Source organism: Olea europaea, unplaced genomic scaffold (assembly GCF_002742605.1).
Source record: "Olea europaea var. sylvestris unplaced genomic scaffold, O_europaea_v1 scaffold1300, whole genome shotgun sequence".
In the NCBI taxonomy this organism is placed as follows: domain Eukaryota; kingdom Viridiplantae; phylum Streptophyta; class Magnoliopsida; order Lamiales; family Oleaceae; genus Olea; species Olea europaea.
In genome coordinates, this window is record NW_019230466.1 from 307,080 (window position 1) to 331,990 (window position 24,911).

Sequence of the window (24,911 nt, forward strand, 5' to 3'; positions counted from 1 at the left end):
CATTCCAGGGTTGTTTAAATATCTGCCTAGCATTCCAACAATATATGTTATGTCTGGATGTGTACAAACTTGAGCATACATTAGACTCCCAATAGCTGATGCATAGGGAATCTTCTGCATTTCCTTAACTTCAAGGTCATTTTGAGGGCATTATTTGAGACTAAATTTGTCTCCCTTAGCGACAGGGGTGTCACCTAGTTTGCAGTCTTGCATGCCAAACCTCTTAAGTACTTTATCGATATAGCTCTTTTGTGACAATCCAAGAACACCTCGAGAACGATCTCGACGTATCTGAATCCCTAATACAAAAGAGGCATCACCAAGATCTTCCATCTCAAAATTCCTTGACAGAAATCTCTTGATTTCGTGCAACATGCCTATATCATTAGCGACAAGCAATATGTCATCAACATACAAAACCAGAAAAATTTGCTTACTCCCACTGAACTTGTGATACACACAATCATCAACAGCATTCATCTCAAAACCAAATGAGATAATTACTTGATGAAATTTGTGGTACCATTGACCAGAACCTTGCTTGAGCCCATAGATGGATTTCTTTAATTTGCAAACCACATTCTTCGGGTTTCCAGACACAAAGTTTTCTGGTTGCACCATATAGATCGTCTCGTCAATGTCGCCATTGAGAAACGCCGTCTTAACATCCATCTGGTGTAACTTAAGGTCAAAATGCGCAACAAGTGCCATAATTATCCTGAAAGAGTCTTTCGTTGAAACTAGAGAGAAAGTCTCTTTGAAGTCAATGCCTTCCTTTTGGATAAAGCCTTTAGCCACAAGACGAGCCTTATATCTTTCCACATTACCTTTCGAATCCCTTTTGGTTTTAAAAATTCATTTGCAACCGATGGGCTTCGCACCTTCTAGTAACGGGACAAGATCCCAAACCTTATTATCTTGTATAGACTTATACTCTTCATTCATGGCATCAACCACTTTTGAGAGTTAGAACCCTGCATGGCCTGATGGAAATTGATTGGATCATCTTCCATCATTCCATTATTTTACTCATGTTCTCGAAGAAACACTATAAAATCATCTAATATAGCATTTTTTCTTTCTCTCGTGGATCTCCTTAATGGCATTGATTGTTGAGGTTGTTGAGTTTGCACTTCTGGATTAATTACCTCATTTTGGGTGGGAAGTTTTTCAACATTGTCTTGTTGAGGTTCTGGATATACTTCTTGATCAATGACAAGTATAGAAACCTGTAAATTGTCAAAAGTAATAGTAGGAATCGAGACCGATCCTCCCTCAACTTCTTCCTCAAAGACAACGTTTCTAACCTTATTTCTCCCTCCAAACTCAACATCCTCAAAAAATGTTACAGTTCCCGTTTCAAAAATTGACTTAAGTGTGGGATCATAAAATTTGTAGCCCCTAGATCACTCAAAATAGCCAATAAAGTATCTGCTTACTGTTTTGGAGTCCAATTTCTTTTCATGTGGCCTATAAGGCCTAGCCTCAACTGGACATCCTCAAATGTGAAAATTCTTTAGACTAGGCTTTCTGCCTGTCCAAAGCTCATAAGGTGTTTTAGCAGTAGCTTTAGTTGGTACTCTGTTCAGAATATAAGCTGCGGTCTTTAATGCCTCTCCCCATAGTGATTTTGGTAAGTTTGAATGACTAATCATACTCCTTACCATATCCTTAAGAGTTCTGTTTCATCTTTCAGCTACACCATTCATGCTAGGCGATCCTGGCATGGTGTATTGTGAGATGATTCTACATTCCTCTAGGTATTTGGCAAATGGTCTCAGACATTGTTCACCTGATCCGTCATATTTGTCGTAGTACTCACCACCAAGATTAGATCTAATGCTCTTTATCTTTTTATTGAGTTGATTTTCAACCTCAGTTTTAAAATTTTTGAACATGTCCAGTGACTCAGACTTTTCATGAATAAGATATCAGTATCCATAACGTGAGTAATCATCAATGAATGATATAAAATATTGTTGACCATTCCAAGAAGCCGTAGGGAACGGTCCACAAATATCTGTGTGTATCAATTGTAAGATATTCAAAGTTTTGTTAGCACCTAATCTCTTTGTTTTGGTCTGTTTTCCCTTGATACAATCAATACATACATCAAAATCAGTAAAGTCAAGAGAATCCAAAATACTATCCGACACAAGTCGTTCAACTCTAACTTTTGATATGTGACCTAAGCGCTTGTGCCATAATTTTGCTGAATTTTCTTTATTTAATTTGCGTTTAGTACCACGTGATTCCACATGCAAGGTTTCATTATATGATGCAATAATATCAAGCAAATATAGGTTATCATATGTAGATAACGAACCAATACCAATAACATTTGAATTTAACAAAAGACTAAACTGATTATTTCTAAATGAACAACAATATCCAAATTCGTCCAACGAAGAAACAGAAATTAAATTCCGTCTAAAAGACAGTACAACGAAAGTGTCTTTCAAATCCAAATATTAACCAGTTCTTAGTGACAATCTAAAAGTGTCTATTACATCAACTTCCACCGATTTGCCATCACCCACATAGATGTATCTTTCACCATCATTTGACTTTCGGTAGTTCAGGCAACCTTGCATAGAAACACTTATATGAGCAGTAGCACCAGAATCTATCCACCAAGTGTTTCTAGATACTGAAGCTAAATTATCCTCAGAACAGACCAAAATAAGAATTGTACCTTTCTTTGCACGCCAATCGTGATATTTGGCACAATCCTTCTTCACATATCCAGTTTTGTTGCAAACGAAACAAGTTCCTTTGTCTTCCTTCTTTTTCTTTTGTGCTGGACCCTTATGCACAACTTCATATTCCTTCCTCTTTTTCTTGCCCTTATCCTTAGAAGTGCTTGCCAAGTGAGCACTTTCAGTCTTTTCTTGCTTCAGCCTTTCTTCCTCTTGCACACAATATGAAATGAGCTCATTTAGAGACCATTTCTCCTTCTGACAGTTATAACTGACCTTAAATTGACTGAATTGTGCAGGAAGCGAGTTCAATACCAAATGGACGAGCAAGTCATCAGACAGTTCAAGCTTTAGTCCCTTAAGTTTTGAAGCAATGTGAGACATCTCCATGATGTACTCCCTTATGTTCCCCTTACCTCTATACTTCATTGAAATCGAGCTCTGCAAAAGAGTGCTTGTTTCAGCCTTATCGTTTTTCGCAAAACGCTTTTCAATTTCAGCAAGGAACTCCTTGGCATTAGATACATCTTCGGTATCTGCACCTCTAAAGGTTTCCAGAATGCCGCGCACCTCTAAAGGTTTCCAGAATGCCGCGCTTAATGATCATTAGAGTCGTGCGATTTGAGCGATCCCACTTCTCAAAGTTCCTCTTTTCATCAGGTGAACTTTCTTCCGTAAGAGGAGTGGGTTGCTCGATCCGAAGAGCAAAGTCTAGATCTATGCAGCCAAGAACCATCAATATGTTCTCCTTCCAATCCTTGAAATTTGTCCCACTAAGTATGGGAATAGAATTAATATTGGCAGATATATTAGTAGATGAGCTAGCTGTAGAGAGAACAAAATAAAAAAAAAAGATTAATTATGCTCGATTTAATATCCACATTTAATAATTGATAAATTCAAATAATGGTAAATCCCATCTCAAGATACCTAGTGCAACATCAATATCAAGTCTTTGGACAGTGATATTAATTGCAAGTGGTACTCTCAGTGTAGTGGTTAAACATTGACAATAACTCCTATTAAATAATAAACCCATCTTTGGATTGATTTATTATTCACATGGAAACCTTATAATTGTTACACATTCATCACCACAAGTGTGTATGTAATTTGGCCAGATATTAACCTTCCTTTGGGCCAGCTAATTTTCGCATGAAAAGACACACACAAAACATCCAAGCATCCTAAACAAACCAATCTACACAAAAAAGGTCGCTTTGATGACATATTGTTTCAATTAGTTTACTTAAAATGCTAGACAACCTTAATTTTTCATAAATGATTACCAAATTTTGAATTAGATTGTCCCAAATAATTAAACCTTAGTTAATACCTCTTAAAGAAGTATTAGTATCGAAATTTGAGAAAGAGAAACCCCAATTTGCATCAATAGAAGATGCCTATTTCTAGGGACCTAAGGGTTAATAATTCAATACTTTAGGAGTTAAAATTTGAAAAACTTAAAGCTTTGGGGCCAATTTTAATTAATTATGAACATTGAGGGCTTTAATTGCAAAATTTGAAAGTTAAATGGCCCAAATTAAATAATTTTCAAACTTAGGGGGCTGAATTATTAAACCCGTAACTTAAAAGGCCCAATTGGATGAATTCTAAATTACAGGGGTTGAATCCTTAAATTTTAACCTAAATAAAAATTGCAAGAAGGTCCTTGGAATAACCCATATTGCACCTAAAGCCCCCGTCCCCAAAATCACCAAGAAATCGATTTTTTTTATCTCTCTCCCTGCCTTCTCCAGCGCCGACGTAGCTTTGCACCGAAACAACAGGGCCGATGCCACTGGTAGCAGCACTGCATGGTGCAGTGATCTCCACCTTCATGGCATAACAACAATGACCAACATATGCAAGAAAATTCGATTTTTAGAAAGTTTAAGTAGGAAATTGTAGCGCCCGATTTCTCATACAATTGATCCAAATTTCATGCCAAATTCGAATAATAACGTGAAGAAGATCAAATAACCCAAAATTTCTCAAAGATTCAACAATGGAGTGGCTCTAATACCACATGTGAGATTTTAATCCAGATTTGAAAGGAATCAACAGATCCTTTCACCAAAATCGTAATGTTCCACGTTGAATCAAAGAGAACAAGAAAGCGGAAACGTACCTTGATCCATAATTGTAATTGATTTTGTTCGGGCTATGATCTTCCAACTGTTGTGTGATTTCCTTTGAAAATCTTAAAAAAATCTAACTCTCTGTTGATCAGGATGCAGAGAATCTAGAAAATTTTCCATGTACAATTGGGGACTTTGACCCCATGATAAATAACTGTAGATAGTTATCATCTTTTATTTGTTTTAAATTGGCCCCTCATCAATTTAAAACAACCATCCGGTCTCTACACTTTAATCCCATAACACTTAATACCCATAAGTCCAAAATTAAACCCGATGAATCACTTTAATGGATTAAAACTTTAAGATAGCAACACACATTTTAATTTATATACATGTGTGGCCCTATATATGTTGGAATTTTCCAACAGTTAAAGATAAGAGCTAGTCTTTCGTTGAGTAGACATTGACAAAGGTTATATATTTTCAAGAGAGTTGTTGTAGGGTTTATCCCTATAGAGTTATAAGACTGTATAGGGCATTTAATTTTATAATAAGTTTATAATGTTATAATTGGACAACAGAAAAATTGAACATAGACTTGACCTTAACAACATTTATATCTTTTTCTTTAATTTAAATACACACTTATTTTAATTGGATTTATATTCGGAAGAGAAAGAATGGAACCAACCAACGAGTCACCTTAATGAATTTGCTGATTAGGTAATTAGCACCATTGGACTCCAATGAATTTTCTAATTAACTAATTGGCACAATCTCACCCCTAAATACCGGTCCTAAAATTAGAAAGAAACCTTACACCTTCCTTTACTAAAGAATTATTTCTTTGTTCCTTGTAATTTTGAAATAATTTGTGATTGACGTTATATTTTATGATATAAATGAATACACCCGTTTTGTTCAATAAGAGATATCATTATATGTTCATCATAAATTAATTAAATCATGTGTTGAGGGTTTCGTTTTTCTGCTAGATGGATGAATTTCATGTATAAATTCAAGCGAGAGTCATTACCATTTAGTAATATATGCCGTCAAAGATAAACAAATAATTATATAAATAGGAGTTTTATATATATTAATTATAATTTATGTGCTTTCAATTTATGATTTTATTTAATTGTTTTATTTGTTTTACTTCAAGACTCGATAAACATGAGGTATCTTTTTTGTTTCAATTCGCTAAGTGTTTTATTCATTTGGTCCTTCTAAAGCAATAATTTGTAGCTAAGTAATTTCGGAATTAATTGAATGTCTCGTGAGTAACGGTTTAATATCATAAAAATTCAATAGAAACTTGAAATGAAATCATAGAGGTTTCTTACCGAAAGTGTCTCCAAAGGTTGTGTGTGATGTTATAAAAGTATTAAAGTATTTAGAAGTCCTTCATCGATAAAAAGTCTATACGTTTATATGTAATAAATATGGTCTTGTCACATGCTTAAATACTTTGATCTCATATTTTTGAATGAATAAAGGGCCAAACAGAAAATTGAATGGCTTGATATTAAGGATATGTCTAGATGGTTTAAGAAAAAAACATATGTACAGTAAAACTTCTATAAAATAATGATGTTTGGACCGAGAAAAATTATTATTTTAGAGTGATTATTAATTTATCGATAAATGAACAATTTATTGATTTATCGATAAATGAATATTTATTAATTTATAGAGTATTTTATATTTGTATAACATGTATTGTATATTACCATAATTCATGCAGGAGATAATTATTATTTTTTAAATATTGAACGTGGTGAAATTCAAAATTTAATATGGAAGCACGCAAAAAGGCACACATACATACATTAAAGAGGAAACATTAATGTACATGCAAAGGGGAAAAAAAAAAAAACTTTACATGTATATTTTGAAAAAGAGGCAAATTAAAAAAAATAATAATGTCAAATAAAAAAAAAAATTGTATTAGCATGAACTTTTATGAATCTACACAATTATTATATATATCCGTTTGGTCTCAAAGTATTTTTAAAAAATTTATTATCTTATGCATTTAACGGGGTTATTAATTTACTAACCAAGTCGGAATCAAAAAATTTTATTATTTAAGCTAGATTATTAATTTATCAAACATTCATTTATTGAGATTTTACTGTATATGTTGAATTTTTTTTAGTAAATTGTAATTATCTAAGATTTGACACATTGACTTCATGGACGACGAAGAAACATCTTTATTTGCTATTTAAAAAGTAGATTACCAACGATTTAAGGTAAATAAATCTCCTCTCGTCTTCATGTATACATTACTTTGTTAAATGCTTAAATGTATTACCCGACTTTGCTATTACGTGAACATGATATTTGATTATTACGTTTATATCATTAATGTTTATCAATGCATCCATAAGTATATATGAAGTTTTAATAAATAAATAAAATTTGAAATGTCAACGAACCAAGTTTGAGTGGTAAATGAGACGTGGGGGACGGATGCATCCGACTAATGTTCAATGTTGAGGTATAATGTTTAATGTTAACCGGTTTGTGATATTAACGGTAGAATAAATCGAGTTTCAAATAACAATGACCCACTGCATTCTGGTTGGCTACACGATACACTAAGTGGGCTAACAATTTTAATGTTAAGCATTTAAAGAAATAGAAGAAAATGCGACACATATTAGGAAAAAAGCTATATATCTTAAAGTAAATTATATGTATATCATAATAATGCATTAAATGCATAAAGTTTGCTTACTAGGTGTTAGTTCATTCTCGTTATTCTTCTTCATTTCTCAGATAATGAAAGCAAGATGATTCAATACGCCTACTTGTAGTGCGATAGACTCAAAATATACACATTTAAATATTGAAATTGTTTTGAAAATAAAGTCCAATTCTAACATCTCCTTGATGGCATGCTTACGAGTGTACTGATCTTTGATGCCAATTGAAATAGAGTAGCAGACATAGAAATATAAAAACACGAATATCAGAAATAACTGTCTCATTAATTTACCTATATATGGATGTTCGAAAGCTAGATATCAAAAATTAGTTGATTCTGCATTCCAGAAAACTGGGACACATAACTCAGAATTCTCAATTTTAAAAATCATTTAATTCCACTTTGTGAAAGACCCTAATGATCATATTTGTACAAAGCAATGGAATCATATCCTTTGAAAAATTTCAAGACACTATTGACACATAAAAAGTTCAACTCAAATCGAATAGCCTAAGGAATGAAGCCCAATTGGAGGATCTCCAAATCAGATAGCCCAAAGAACGACCCAATCAGGCAATTCAAGATAAAGGCTCAAATAGGGAAACCCATAAACGCGGTAATACCATCGTCCAAACTTGCAAGTCGCCCAAGATTTGAGCGAATGAATTGCCATGCAGTCGCCCAGAGCTGTGACCCTGCTCTCGCCCAAACATTCGAGTCGCCCAACATCTTAGCAAACATAAGATGTGATGGTTATCTAAAAGTGCAGTTATTGGATAGTCCTATCACGTTCCACGATTCAAAGAATTCAATTGAAGACGGTTGAACAACAAAAAGTAATGACAGCAGTTAGAGAAGGCAGTTCCACGACAAGTTGGCCACTACGAAGAAAGTGGACAATTATAGAGCGATCAAGCAGTTTTTAAGCGGTTGATCACGAAGAGATCATTCAGGGAGTATAAAAAGAAGAAAAGACATAGAGCAAGGGACCCCAAATCAAACACTCTCAAACAGAGAATATGTAACTTTCAATTTTTTAGTTTAGATTTAAACACTTCTTTTCAGTAATTCTTGTGATTGCGCCTCTTGGAGGCATTCTGTTTTTATTTTCCAATTGTAAAGTCATTGCCAATAAAAATACCATTTTTTGGGACTTTGTCTCAAGAGGTTTGTCCCTTACACAATCGTCTGATCCCTTTTTAATTGTTAGCGACTAACCCACGCGAAACAATTTGACACGCCCGGTGGGACAGTAGTGTTTGGTGTTGAAAATACAAAAGGTGAAACAATATGCCTCAGAGATCCAATAAGGAAGCAGCAAGTCAGGGAGGAGTCCAGTCTATGATCGAGCGATACGAGGAGCAGCATAGCTTTCTAGGAACAGATGGACAGAATCAGAGCAGTAACAGTCGTTACGGATCAATGGCAGAGTTGAGTCCTCAAACTATGCGTTTGCACTACTTGGAGAACTCACACAAGATGTCGTTGAACAGGTAAATTTTCGAAATATTCATAATATGGAAAGATTTACTCAGAATGGGAATACACATTATGACAACATGGTCAAACAACTGAGTACTTTGAACGAAATAATGAATAAGTTAGTAGGCCAAATTTGTCAACCAGTTATGCCTCTTGCAAACCACTTTCAAATTAGGACAATTGTGGGACATAATCCCCAGGTCCTAAATCCAAGTCAAGAGGTAGAACCACATTTCGGTCCCTCTACTTCAAACCAATGGGATGGTGTAACGCCAAATCAGAATAATGGTAGTGGTATGCCTAACTTGGGGGATAATCCAAATGTAAGAGATAATATCCTAAATAACGGGCAGAATACCCCACGTGTTAATGAGGGAATAAATGTTCAGGCTAATGGTAACAATGGCACAAATCATGGTAACTTTATTCCTAATCAAGGACCAAATATCAGGCCTCAAGTAAATCAACCGGTCAACCAACTTGTAGGGATTCCATATGACCCCAACGTCATGTTGAGGAATCAGATTATGGAAATCGTATAGGACCAGATGGCTTTTGGGGTACGTCCTGTCATTAGGTCGACTTACACAAAGTCATATCCTGATTGGATAGACCAAGCATATCCATGGCCCAGAGGGTATAAAGTGCAAGAATTCTCACTGTTTACCGGTTTAGGGGAGGTGTCTACTCTAGAACACATAGGACGATTCACACTGCAAAGTGGTGACATAACTTATTATCATAAAATGAGGCTTTTCCCTAATTCATTAACAGGAGTAGCTTTCTCTTGATTCATCAATTTGCCAGCGAACTCTGTTCAAACATGACAACAATTGAAACAATTATTCCACGCTCAATTTTATAAGACTGAGTCTAAAGTTACTTTGGCTGATTTGACGAACCTACGTCAAATGCCAAACAATGGGCAGAAGGTTTCCTCCAAAGGTTCAAGACAGCAAGAAGTAAATGTTTTGTACCTCTGCCCGAAAAAGAGTTTGCCAAAATCGCTCAAGGTTGTTTGAGCTTTGATTTGAAAAAGAAATTTCAAGACAAGGAATTTCCTGATCTTTTCCAATTGAGCGCGAACGTGATTAGGTATGAACGATTGATAAGAGAAGAAGAGCAGATAAAAAATTCTAGCGAGGGGACTTATTATAGAGACCCAAGTTTTGATGTTCATACCATCAATAACGAGTCATATGATCAGACCAAAATGTGTTTGGCCGAACTAGTCAAAGGAGACACGTATACTTGTCCTGTAATGGCTAAGCCTAAACCATCAGGCAAGGATGAGCCTATGAAAGATGAAAATGTAAAAGCTAGAACATTTTCGTTCGATGTAATCAAAGCTGACCTTATATTTGACAAATTATATAAGGATAAGCAGATAAAGCTGAGCGATAAGCATAAATTGCCAAACCCTGAACAAATCAAGGGTAAAAAATATTGTAAATGGCATAATGCATGGTCACATTTGACTAACAATTGCTTGGTTTTTCGCCATGTGTTACAGGATGCCATTGAATGAGGACGAATTACGTTCGATGATAAGAAGAAGATGGTAGTGGATGAAAATCTTTTTCCACAGCCACTTGGAGTGAATATGGTAACATCTGGTTTCAAAAATAAGTTGTCAAAATTCAAATTGGTTATAGATGATGGAAAAGAAGACCTTGGACCACATCCCAGTATCTTCAAGCGTATTAAAGGGAAGGAGCCAAAAAAGGCTGAAGACGTCTTGTGTGCAAGATGTAAAAGAGAAGTGAGTGGAAATACGGAGAAACCAGGGATATGGCAGCATCCCAATCGCCCTACTTTCTTCCCAAACGCTCAGCCTGGTAGAGGGCGAGGTACATCGTTCTATAAGGGACCGCCTTTTGAGAGGCAATTTAGGCTAGTAAATAATAGGAGAACATTCAACCCGCAACCTCGCCAACCAAATGTATGGTATTCATTCCAGTATAATGCAGGAAAAGCGATACCCTTCAACGAGATGACTAGAACCCAACAGAGGCGTTTCCAATGAAATTATGGACAAATGATGAGGCAACGACAGGGAGTGTCACGTCCTAAGGCGCCTAAACTACTCGAGGTGGCCAATCAAAATGTTCTCAAAGACAGTGAAGAGACTGGTACAGATGAATCAATGAAAGAGTTGCCAGAAACCTCTTCTGGGAGATTGAAGTTTGAGCGAGACAGAAGGGATGGAAAAGATCCAGATCAGCCCCTTACTATTCAGTTCGGTACGTTACCTCATGTTGTGGCTAATAACTATTTACTAGCCAATGAGTTCAAGAATAAAGAGAAAGAAGAAGAAGAAAGAGAGGACAACGAAGGAGAAGCATGCGTGCTAGAATATGAAGAAGACCAGACTTCTGGAGAGGCCTACAATGGTGAGGAAGATGATGGTATGACGGATATTGAAGAGGAAATCGATCTAGAAGCAGAAAGAAGAAGGAGAGGAGTATCATACAATACTCTGTTGAAGCAACTACATCGAGAGGGAGTTCGTGAAGTAGATTTATTGGAAGAACCATCTGGGCGTTCTTTCAATTTTTACGTGCTGTACGGGACACCCAAAAGGAAGAAGAGAATGCCTCACTCTGAAAAGTATGGATCACCTTCAAGAATAATGCCTCCTCCTACAAGTTGGGTAACGGACGAGGAAGCATCAGAAAACAGTAAAAAGAAAATTCAAGAGACAAAGGCTCAGTGCGATATGCTATACGTTGACTTATCACAAAAGGATAACTCGACAGAGAACGAGCAGGACGTAGAAATAGAGGCTGCCGAAAATGTTATTTTTAAACGGCTAGCCATGAAATTGACTAAACACTTGAGGCCGTTGTACGTTAAAGCTCTAGTTAAAGACATACATGTGACAAAAGTGCTTGTCGATAATGGAGCAGCTATAAACACAATTTCATCTAGGATGATGAGGAAATTTGCAAAGACAGAAGGGGATATGATTCCAACAGAAGTCATCCTTACAAGTTTCAATGGAGGAGCGACTGCAACTAAGGGAGTTATGCCATTGGACATAACTATAGGTACAACTACTAGGACCACAGTCTTCTTTGTAATAGATGGTCCTACTAGTTACAACGTGTTACTAGGAAGTGATTGGATACATGGACGTCGCTGTATACCCTCATCGCTCCATCAATGCTTGGTTTTTTGGAATAACAAGGGTGAAGCAGAAGTGGTGCAGGCCGATCATAGGCCTTTTGTCGCAAAAGCAAACTCAGTGGAAATGTTCATGTACGAAGAAAACTATGGACTTGTCAGGGTAGTCCAAGATGGGGAAGAAACTCAGATTGTCGCGCAGAGTGAAGAGCCATTTTCAATGGACGCACTCACCGAAATGTTCAGTCAGATGAGGCCAAATATAGTGGCCCTAGAAGAGCCAGTAATTGGCAAAAGAAGAATCAAAGAGTCCTGAATGAGTTCGAAGCAACAAGAGCAAATGGTCGATATTCAGGCCTTCAAAGCCAAATTAATATCTTTCAATAAAGAATACAAGGACAAGACGAAAGAAGAGGCATCCCTGAAAGCGTTGAAAGACAAATTAGCAGTATTCGAATTGGAACAAAGTATTGGCCGAGAAGTCAACAAGGTGGATTGTTTAGAAGAAGAAGTGCTTACAAGGGAGCTGGACGATGGAGTAATGCGGATCATCAAGCCTGGATATGCTCAAGTACAAGACCCTCTGATTAAAGTAAATATTGGCAATGAAAGAGAAGATCATCCAACATTCATTAGCCAGATGCTCGATCAAGATATTAGTGATAAATTAATCGCTTTGTTAAAGGAGTATAAAGATTGTTTTGCTTGGGAATATGAACAAATGCCTGGTTTAGATAGAGACTTGGTGGAATATAGATTATCAGCTAAGCATGATTTTAAACCTCATAGGCAACCTCCTAGACGTTTTGCTCCTAACGTACTCCCTGAGATTAAGAAAGAGATAGAGCGATTATTAAAAGCAGGCTTTATTAGAACAGCCAGGTATGTCGAATGGTTGTCCAATATCGTGCCAATACTAAAAAAGAATTGTAAACTAAGGGTGTGCATAGACTTTAGGAATTTAAACATAGCCACACCCAAAGATGAATATCTAATACCCACGGTAGATTCTTTAGTATACTCAACTGCCGGACACGTCATGTATTCTTTTATGGATGGGTATTCAGGATACAATCAAATTTATATAGTTGAGGAAGACATACACAAAACTGCTTTTAGATGCTCTGGGTCTCTAGGATGTTTCGAATGGGTAGTCATGCCTTTCGACCTGAAAAATACAGGAGTAACTTATCAAAGGGCAATGAATTTAATTTTTCATGATATGATAGGCAAGTTTGTTGAAGTGTATGTAGATGATATAGTGATCAAATCCATTAAAGAAGATGACCATTTCGAACAGTTAAGATATTCATTTGAGCGAATGAAGCAGTATATGCTAAAGTTGAATCCCTTGAAATGTGCATTTGGTGTTAATGCCGGAAACTTTCTTGATTTTTTGGTACACAAAAGAGGGATTGAACTTGATAAAATAAAGCGAATGCCATTCTAGAGGCCAAACCACCTAACAACAAAAAAGAATTGCAAAGATTTCTAGGCCAAGTAAACTTTTTAAGACGCTTTATTTCTAACTGTGAAGGGTGAACTAAAGTTTTTTCGCCACTTTTAAAGCTGAAAAATCAGGACGAATTCGTCTGGAAAGAAGAACATCAAAAAGCTTTTGAAAGCCTGAAAACATATTTATCCAGTCCACCAGTGTTGGTGTCACCAATCCAAGGACGGCCAATGAAAGTGTATGTATCAGCTGAAAAAGAATCAATAGCTGGAATGGTCGCGCAAGAAGACCAATTTGGTGAAGAGAGGATGATTTACTTCTTGAGTAGACGGTTAACAAAATGTGAATGTAATTACTCTGCTATCGAAAAATTATGTCTTGCATTGTATTTCACATGTACAAAATTAAGGGTTTATTTACGACCCGTAACCGTTTATTTGATTTCTAGAGTAAATTTAATTAAGTATATGTTCTCTCGCCCTATTTTACACCAAAGGGTAGGTCTCTGGACGTTAGCTTTATCATAATTCTAAATACAATACATACTCCAAAAGGCAGTCAAAAATCAGGCTTTAGCTAACTTTCTAGCCGATCATCCATGCCTTGATATGCCTGAAGAAATTGAATTAGAAATCAATTCGTTCGAGCTAAAACCTTGGGTGTTGTATTTCGATGGGTCAAAAACCTCTAACGGTGTAGGAGTAGGAGTAGCATTGATAAATCTTTTAGGGATTTGCTACAAGTTCGCATTCACTTTGGATAGGATGTGCACCAACAATTAGGCCGAATATGAAGCCTTAATGGTGGGTCTAGAACTAATGATAGATATAGGGGTAAAAAATGTAAACATTAGAGGCGATTCTCAATTGGTAATTCACCAACTGATTGGTGATTTTAAATGCCAAAGTGATTCCATCATGAGTCAATATGAAATCGTCCAAGAGTTATTAGAAGAATTCGACCAAGTAGAACTTCAATGCGTTAATAGGATATACAATGACGTGGCAAATGAGTTGGCTCAGATGGCATCAGGGTACTCAAAGGTTTTAAATTGAAAGTCTACTTATAAGTATGGAACAATATTGCCCGTGATCCAAAGAAGGGCGAGAAGGATTGAACTTCGTTGCATACAAGATAGAGATGTAATGGATTGGAGGACAGAGGTTAAGGAGTTCCTTAAAGAACCTAATAAAAGAGATAGTACAAAAATGAAGTTGCGTTTGCTAAACTATGCACTGATAGATGAAGAGTTGTTCAAGAAACGCTCTGATGGTATACTGCTAAAATGTGTAAGTTTGTGAGAAGCCAGGACGATCATGGCTGAAGTGTACGAAGAGATATGTGAAGCTCATCAAGCTGGCCAAAGGATGAGATAGTTAATTATTAGGGGTGGATATTTTTTGCTGAAGATGGGAGAATTATGCGTTCAGTATGCAAAGAGTTGTTTAGCATGCCAAAAGCATGGTCCAATACAAAGGGCGCCAGCACGAGAGATGGCACCTATTATTAAACCTTGGCCGTTCAAGGGTTGGGCGATAGACCTGATAGGGAAGATTTATCCCCTATCGTCAAAGCAACATACTTTTATTATAGTTGTAACCGATTATTTCACTAAGTGGGTAGAGGCGGTACCTTTAAAGGAGATCACCCAGAAGTATGTCATAGAATTTATCCGTGATCACATCATTTATAGATTTGAAATTCCACAAATTTTGATGGTAGATCACGGGGCATCTTTAAATGGAGATCAAGTGAATAAATTCTTGAGCGAGTTTGGAGTCAAATTAGTAAACTCCACACAATATTACGCTCAATCCAACGGGCAAGCAGAATCTTCTAATAAGATTCTAAAAAATATCATAAGGAAAATAATAGATGAAAATGCCAGGAATTGACACAAATGTCTGAACAAGGCCTTATGGGCTTATAGGACGTCGCCTAGGTCAAGTACCAAAATTACTCATTTCCAACTTACTTATGGACAGGATACCGTTTTGCCTATGGAAATCAACGTGCAATCGATCAGAGTGTGTTTGCAACATAAGTTAAGTGATGATGAGTATACCAAGTCACTAGTTCAAAACTTATTAGAGTTGGACGAATTAAAGTTAGACGTCCTAGATAGATTGCAAGTTTAAAAACGAAGAATGACAAAATTTTATAACAAAAAAGTTATAGTCAAGTCGTTCAGCCTGGACGAACTGGTTTGGAAAACAGTACTCCCTCTGGATAGCAAAGATCCAAAGTATGGCAAATGGTCTCCCAATTGGGAAGGACCATATAAAGTGAATAATGTATTGACTAATGGAGCCTATCATTTGGAAGATTTAGACGGCACCAAGCACATGAGGTTCATTAATGGCAAATATTTGAAAAAAGTATGCTCCTTCCTTATGGGAAAGTGAACAAATAAAAGCATAATCAAATCGCATTGAACGATCGTAGAGTAAAAAGGGTTAGAGCAAAATACGTTCAAATAAATTCCTTTATTATCAAATGTTCATTACAAAGCTGCAAAATACAAGATGCTAAATGCTCTATAAACTACAATTAAGAGCAAACTAATCTCCCGATCGATCGTCGAGTAAGAGGGTGTACTGGCCTTGATCGCCATCCTGATCGCACTGCTGCAAAGGCAAGCAGAGAGGCCGAGAAGCACTCTCAGCAAGCAGAAAGGAAGATGAAACGCCCTCACATCGCCTTCCTTAAATGCATCGCTGCAACGACGGGCAAGGAGGTTGAGTAGCACTCTCAGCAAGCAAGGTGGCTTGCAAGCACCCAAAAAATTGTCTTCCATCATTGAACTCCTTGTAGGAACGGAGACGATGGGAAGAACTTTACTGCTGGCCAAAGAATATTTCCTATATCTTCGATACCAAAGGTGACATCAAGAAAGATGTCAAAGTGGGCGGATCAGATGATCCATTTTCATGGAAAACGAAAGTTTTGGATTGATTGTTAAAAATGCCAAGCAATGGCAGCAAATTGATTTTTTGAAGAAGAAAATGGAAATGAAGATGGAAAGTATGAAGTATACGTGCATTTATAGGGAGGTGAAGGTGAAAAGACAGAATATGATGTGCATTTATAGGGGGTGAAGGCGAAAAGACAGAATATGAGCAGCCACATTCGTACTTAGTAAATGGGATTAAGTGGCCCAAAGTCTATTAAAAAAAAAGGCTAGAAATATCAAGAGAAAATGTGTAAAAATTTTAGCATAAAGCAGTTAAATGCCTGAGCGATTGACGATTTAAAAACAAACGTCAATAAATATACAAGAGGCTAAAATAGTTATTCATTAACAATGATTGCTACTGTTATGATCAAAATTAGCAATGGATATCAGTACACAGTTACAAAGGCAAAGTCAATACGAAATTACAAAGAAGAAAAGTTAAGGCATCATATGTCTTAATTACAATTCGCCCCATACCAAACGAATTCTTTCCCTAAGTCTCCCCTAGTCCTCGCTCTGCCAAGAAGAAGTGATATTCAATTCAGCCACAACATCATCAGCAACTTCCAGCTTCTTGTACTGCTCGACCAAAGACTTGGTTCGCTCGATTCCTTGGGAGGCATTGCGTTTTTTTGCAGCCATTCTCGCCTTACAGTCATCCACCTTTGCTTGAAACTCCTTCATTTGTGCAGCCAAACTGGTCGTCAAAGAGTCTTCAATCATGACTTCAGAAGAGATTTCTTTCAATTCGTCCTCAACTTCGTTGATCTCCAGAAGCAAAGATTCTCTTTCAGATACAACGCGAAGATATTGAGTACTTTTGGCCTTCAGTTCAACATTTTTGGCCAGCAAGGAGATGACCTCGGAATGGACAACTTTCAACGTCGCTTTAAAATCAGCAGAAAGATTGAGCGACGGAAGTGTCAGTGCTTGCTCCAATTTCGCATTCAAATGCTCAAACTTATCCTTATGCTTGGCAGCACTAGCATTACCGATGTCCATGTCCATGTTCATGAAGGACACATACTCAAATATCGACTGTTTGAGGAACTTCATATCTTCCTCTGAAGAAGCAGAAGGACAACTGGTTGAAGCAGGGCGAGATGTCTTGACTTGCCCCTAGGAAGTGAACAAGTCTTGGATGAAACACACAATTTTATCAGCATCCTGCAAATAAAGTTGCCAATATTGAAGGTTTTCACTATACTAAACAAAGTGGAGGTAAAGGTGAAGCAAAGATTACCTCATCAGCAATCTTGAAAGGTGGCATATCCCCAGCCAAATCTACCACCTATGACTCCACCATTCGTGAGGACTTCCCCTTGTCTAATCGAGAAGACCTTGTCGCAATGGGCAGACTCATGGGAGCATCTGCAGAACTCAAAAAGAAACAAATCAAAACCAATAGCACAAGCAAAGGTAATGTATCAAAAAATGAATTACCTTCTGCTTCGACGTTTGGGGGGTCAACGCCCTGGGAAGAAGGTGGTTCGTCCATTGGTTGTGATGAAGATTCTGGGACTGAAGATTTCTCTTTAAGCATAGTCCCTTTATCAGTTGGTTTGGACGAAGCAGCCCCAGTAAAGGATGATGGAGCAGGAGCTGCCAACACCAAAGCCTTCAAGGGAGAGGTTGAACTTTTCTGAGAAGTCCAAATAAACTATCAGCACATAGAAAAGTTTCAAGTATGAAAATGTATGCTTATGAGTAAACCAATTTAATTACCTTCATCCTGACGATTAGAGGGGTATCATCATCATCATCAGCATCATCTTCCAAAATGGGAGATGCTGAGATTGGCCGTTTGCGGCTTGGGGCACTTTTAGCTGTAGTGGACTTGGCAGGAAGAGAAGTCGATGGACAGGCAGATTGTTTAGCACGAGCAGAGGAAGAGGGACTCCTAATGGACACAGGAGTGACCAAAACAGGAGAGGTGGAAGAAATGTTTGGCTGGTCCAGTGAATGGAAAGCACGATTGGCATCAGTCGCAAATAATCGGTTTCACTGACTGTCAGAGTCGTTCAAAAAGGGGATGGATGGCACGGCTAGGATTAAAGGGGGCTAATGAAAAGCTACTCGTCAAAAGAATATTGCGAGCATTTATAGCCTCTGCCTCTGCCTTATTAATGTTGTGGAAGTGGTCTATCAAATTCCTTGAATAGCAAGGGGGAATGGGCCAAGTTTAGCCAAAACCAAGTTCGCGAGCAAAAAATTGGGGAGCATATATTTCTACCCCAGCTTTGGCATTGGTCCCAGTCAAAATATCATGGAACAACTCCCTCCCGGTCAAAAACTGAATCGAAATGAACAAGGAAGTGTTCGCACTATTCAGAGTGGATGGAGGTTGCACATAATTTGGAGTCAAAAAGGGAGGAAAAGGAAAGAAGGAAGGGATTGAATCCAAAGTATAAAAGAATAAAAAAATGTCCCTTCTGGACATATTTACAGGAGTCAGGGGATCAATGGCTAGCCCATATCAGCTAGCAGAAGGACTAGAAAAAGATGGAGCACCAAGCGATGGAAAATAGGCTCTCAACCACATTTGAGTGAACCAAAGAGGCCTACTGCCAGTGGGAGATGCACCATTCTTCAATTGGGATTGAAGAAAAGCCATGCCTCTATAGAGGGCAGCTAAAAAGAAAGAACACAAATTCAGAGGCCTACCACGCGCTAATTCGTGCGCTATGGGTAATAGCTCATGAAGGGCTTTATGCTTGGCACACACAAAATGTATATACAAACCCAAATCAGAAGGAAGGCCACTCGCTTAGTATGAGAAGGCTCAACGCTCGAGTAGTTATGAATCGTTTGCAGGCTGGAATAAGACTTGGTGAGTCCTCTATCAAATTTTGGGGCAACACCAGAAATCAAAATACTAGGGAAAATGGTATCACCCAAAAGTGACAGATTTACTAGGGCCCTAACATCCCTTAATGTAATGGACATGCGACCAAGAGGGAAAATAAAGGCATTAGACTCAGAAGACCAAAAACTTAAAGCGATTGGAAAAAGTGCTGAGTCAAAAATAGGGGGTTGAAGAGAGATTTTTAACAGATCAGAAATTCTAGTATTATCAAAAATTGTCTTAGTAGGACCATGGTCCACAAGGCGAGCATGCCATCTACGAAAAACGATATCAGATTTAGGCCAAGTGCGAATATTTCTTTCGCGAAGTGGCCCCAGCGGCAAAAAATTTAGAAACGGAGGGCCTTGAGTACAAGGGAACAGCTGACCGACCGCTACTTGTTCGATGGCCTCGGCATTGTTGAATAAAGGACCTAGATAGAACTCGTTGAGTTCGACATTGGCTGGTGCAAGAAAGTTCGGAGTTATATATGGTCGAGTAAGGAGTTTCTGAAAGTCTTCGAAACTGAAGGAGTCACCAGACTGGGATTGTGAAGTAGCCATTAGGAACGAAATAGAGTTTGTCGAATTTTGCTTAAGAAACGTAGCAGAGAAGCAAAAAGATGAACAATAATATTGCGAGAGAGAAGCGCGAGAAAATGAGGCGTGATTTAGTGGTGCAATAAAATGACGTGTATTTGAGGGTTATAAGGGTTTGCAAACGTCGCACTTTTTCAGGCTATGGAAGAAAACAATGATTGAAATTCTTGGAAATTTCGAATGTTGCTGGGAAACACTAAGTGAATATGGCAAAAATTAATAATTGGTATTGATTCTGCCATATTGGGGGATAATTGTTGACACACAAAGAGTTCAGCACAAATCGAATAGCCTAAGGAATGAAGCCCAATTGGAGGATCCCCAAATCAGATAACCCAAAGAACGGTCCAATCAGGCAGTTCAAGATAAATGTCCAAATAGGAAAACTAATAAACGCGGTAATACCATCGTCCAAGCCTGCAAGTCCCCCAAGATTTGAGCGAATGAATTGTCATGCAGTCGCCCAAAGCTGTGACCCTGTTCTCGCCCCAAACATTCGAGTCGCCCAGCATCTTAACAAACATAAGATGTTATGGTTACCTAAAAGTGAAGTTAATGAAGCAGTTATTGGGTAGTCCTATCACGTTCCACGATTCAAGGAATTCAATTGAAGACAGTTGAACGACAAAAATTAATGGCAGCAGTTAGAGAAGGCAGTTCCATGACAAGTTGGCCACTACGAAGAAAGTGAGCAGTTATAGAGCGATCAAACAGTTTTTAAGCGATTGATCACGAAGAGATCATCCAGGGAGTATAAAAAGAAGAAAAGACATAGAGCAAGGGACCCCGAATCAAACACTCTCAAACAGAGAATATGTAACTTTCAATTTCTTAGTTTAGATTTAAACACTTTTTTTCAATAACTCGTGTGCTTGCGCCCCTTGGAGGCATTCTGTTTTTATTTTCCAATTGTAAAGTCATCGTCAATAAAAACACCTCTTTTTGGGACTTTGTCTCAAGAAGTTTATTCCTTACACAATCGTCTGATCCCTTTTTAATTGTTAGCGACTAATCCGCGCGAAACAGACACCATATAGAATTTCGAACCTAAATTATAAATAGAAAAATGACCATATCAAAATCTTAATTTAAAGGATAAATCTAAAAGTAGATAATACTAAAATCCTAAAATTGTCAAAGTAATCGATTATTTTCATATTCGGGCTGCATTATCCAGATATAGGCCATATTGGAATTTAATTGAAAAAGAAAAATTCTAGTATATTTTGCCTTGTTACTACAGGAGGCTTGTAGATTTATCAATCTTATAGTCTTTTGTTAGAATTGAGTTGTGACCCAAATTCTTATTGAGTGTTTAATTGGAAATACTGTTGAATGAGTATTGGGAGTTGGTAGTAGAATGAAATATATGTTAAAGAAGTCCAAGATGAATTTGACTCCCATTTCATCCCAAATTCATTATTGAATTTACTTGGACTTCACCTTATATTAAACGTTTCATATATTAATTTTCCTAATATGTTAAGAATTCTTTGATTATAAATATGTGGTGTACAACATATATTGAAATTGAATAATTGTCCAATTAGTTATTGATTCAAAGAGATCACTTGTAATTCCTTACTATTGATTATAGTGAATTCTTTAGTTTTCCCTGATTTAGATTTCCCCACAAATCTTGTTTCTTTGTGATCCATTATTTTCATATTATTATCATCTTTATTATTTGGCTTAGTTCTCAACGGCCTTGGTGATGAAATGTCTAGCGCACCTAGTTGAATCTTATAGACTTGAACTTTTCGCCTTTATTTGGCGTAGCCAAAATCATAGTTTTACATTTTTTGATAAAAATCGGTAAAATGTATAGTGTGATAAAAATGGAATGGCGATGCTCCACGCCTGTGTTGTTGTTTTCATGCAGTGGCACGCGTAAACATTTCGATGTCAGCTACCAACTAGTCAATACCTGTATATTTCACCCTGAATCTAACAAGCTTCAATACGAACTTATTTCTCTATATACACACCTCAAGCTGCAGCATCCCAAAGAAAGCCAAGAATCGATGGCAGTCAAGGACATTAGACCAGATGTACTAGCTGTGCCATTTCCAGCACAAGGGCACGTCATGCCACTCATGAAATTGTGTCGAAAACTTGCGAATCGTGGGATTAAGGTTACATTTGTTAACGCAGAACACATATATGAAAAAGTAATTACTGCAATGTCCGAGGAAGATAAGGAGAAAAGTCACTTAGAACTACTTTCGATTCCTGATGGACTGCAGACTGAGGAAGATAGAAAAAATGGGTTGCTAGAAAGTCTCAGAAGAACCATGCGGGGAAATTTGACGCGTTTGATTGAAAAGATTAACTGTGAAAACAGTGATGAAAAGATTAACTGTGTCATAGCTGATACGACATTAATTGGGTGGATACTCGACGTTCCCAAAAAGGTGGGAGCTGAGACTGTAGCCTTTCAACCAGGTGCAACCGCAGACATGGCCCTCATTCTTCAAATTCCAAAGCTTATTCAACTAGGAAATCTGGATGCTAATGGTAAAGTTAATAAGTTATAAATGGGTGCTTTCTTTCTCTGTCCATTGAATTGTAGTGTGATCCCTATTCCCTTCTATAACAATTTGCTAATACGTGCAGGATCTATCATGAAAAATGAAATGATCAACCTGTCCAGTGAAATACCGTCATGGAGAAACAGTGAACTTCCCTGGGGCGTCTCAAGTGACTTAAAGGCTCGAAAGATGGTCTTTGAATGCTGCCAGACTGCTCAACAAGCACTACATCAAGCTAAGTGGCTGATCTGCAATACATTTTATGAACTTGAATCATCAGCTTGTAATTTGATTCCCAATATTTGCCCTGTCGGCCCATTGCTTAGTAGTAATAGTTCTTCCAATGGTGGGAGCATTTGGGCAGAGGACAGAACTTGTTTAAATTGGTTAGATAAACAACAAATTGGCTCAGTGATCTATGTTTCTTTCGGAAGCTTAGCTGTTTTGTCTCAGGAACAATTTCATGAACTGGCTTTGGCTCTTGAACTTTGTGGTCGACCCTTTCTATGGGTTTTCAGATCGAACTTTGCCAACCCAAATGACTTTGAGCAAAGAGTAACAGAACGCGGAAAAATGGTCGATTGGGCACCTCAAGAAGAAGTGTTGGCTCATTCTTCTGTGGGCTGTTTCTTAAGCCATTGTGGGTGGAACTCAACTATGGAGGGTATAAGCATGGGGGTCCCCTTCTTGTGTTGGCCCTACTTTTTAGATCAATTTCACAACCAGAATTATATTTGTGATATGTGGAAGATTGGTTTGAGGCTGAACCCAGATGAGAATGGACTCAGATCAAGGCATGAAATTAACACTAAAATAGAAATGTTGTTTTCTCACAATAGTATTAAAGCCAATGCTTTAAAATTGAAGGAAGTGGCTCTCAGGAGTATTTCCCAGTCAGGAACTTCTTTTCAGAATTTCGAAACATTCGTTGATTATCTGAAAAAATGAAGAGGATTGTGTTTGTCTAGTTTTATTTCATTAATCGATAAATAGTCTTGTCGTGCTTCTTCAATAATTATATTAATATGTTGTGTTCTTTTGAGAAGAAAACCTTATATTTTCCTTGATCTTCACCTCAAGTAAGTAAGACTTTAACAAGTTAGCCGTATACTGAAAATATATAAATAACTTCATTTATTTTGTAAAATGAAAAATGGAAATTCTTACTTGTTATATAAAAATTAAGCAATCAAGTAGTAATTTTTTAAAACTAGTTTTTTAGTTTGCAGCTTAAATTTAATTTCTTAATATTTTTAAATCAGGTTACGAGTGTTATATCATTCTCCAACCTTGTTTTGTGTATTTTTCTTGGTTTTTGTTCTTCATATTTCTGCAAGGAAGCTTAAAATAAAAAATAAAAAAAAAAGAAAAAAAAAAAGAGGACAAATATGAATATTGTTAACAAAGAAATGTAAAGATGTAAGTGTTAAAAGTGTTATATAATTTAATATAATCCATTGACTTTACACGAATCAACAAGATTGAACTTTATGTGTGCCTTTCTCACACGTTCTCGTGTGCCTCACATTAATGTAAGCATAACTATTTTATGATGTTCGTATAATACAAAATTCTGGTGTTAAATAAACTTATCAATGCATATAGTAGAGATCGAACAATTGCATCGAAAACTGAAAGTGTAGATGCATTGAATCGATAATTTTATATAAAGCTTCTAGGTTGGGAAACAGTACTATAGTCAGTGTTTTGAAAGGTGCAGGCACCATTGAGACGCGATGCTCGACGAAAACGCCAAGCCACCTTATTTAGCAGTCAACGGCAACCATTGATAGCTAATTATCATTCTTCCCCTTTTTTTTTCAATTATTTTAAATTAAAACTTAAAGGTTGATTTCTTCACTTCGTCTGCCCTAAATTCAAAATAGTTGCTTGAAGTCTTGAACTAAGAAAAACTTTAAAAAATTTCTATTTATTTACTGTTTAGTATTTACATTTGAAACTTATCTTTTTGTTGAAAACATTGAAAAAAATGTACAAAATTCCTATAAATCTGTTTTAGACGTTTGGTAGGTATTATTTTTAATTTTTAAATGATTTTTTGATTGATTAAAAATTAGAATAAATATTAAAATAAGAAAATGTATTTTACTCTTTTTTATTCCTATGATTCGCCTAAACTCATCTAGCTCATAGTTTGACCTCCAAACATCTCACGTATTATGTATTTTAGAATACAAACTATAGTATTCCGTTTATCATAGTATTCAATTCCTCTAATAATCAAATATTTATTGTTTAAAGATGAGGGCGTTTGGTGGGAATTGAAATTAGATTTTTTTTTTTTTTAATATATTGTGAGTAGAAGTTTTAAATGTGTGATTGAAAAGTTACGGGACTCATGAAAGATGTAATTAATATTGATTATTTGACTTTGACTTAGATTAAAATCGGATTTTAAT

General features: G+C 36.8%; 1 protein-coding gene across 1 annotated transcript; it reads left to right on the plus strand.

Moving 5' to 3' along the window:
* The first annotated feature begins 21,798 nt into the window (after window positions 1–21,798).
* LOC111374829 (UDP-glycosyltransferase 83A1-like) lies at window positions 21,799–23,494 on the plus strand. Its single transcript, XM_022997565.1, has 2 exons — window positions 21,799–22,477; window positions 22,577–23,494. Exons 1-2 carry the CDS (start codon window positions 21,799–21,801, stop codon window positions 23,437–23,439), a joined length of 1,542 nt encoding a protein of 513 aa, XP_022853333.1. The 3' UTR covers window positions 23,440–23,494.
* Window positions 23,495–24,911: the final 1,417 nt, after the last annotated feature.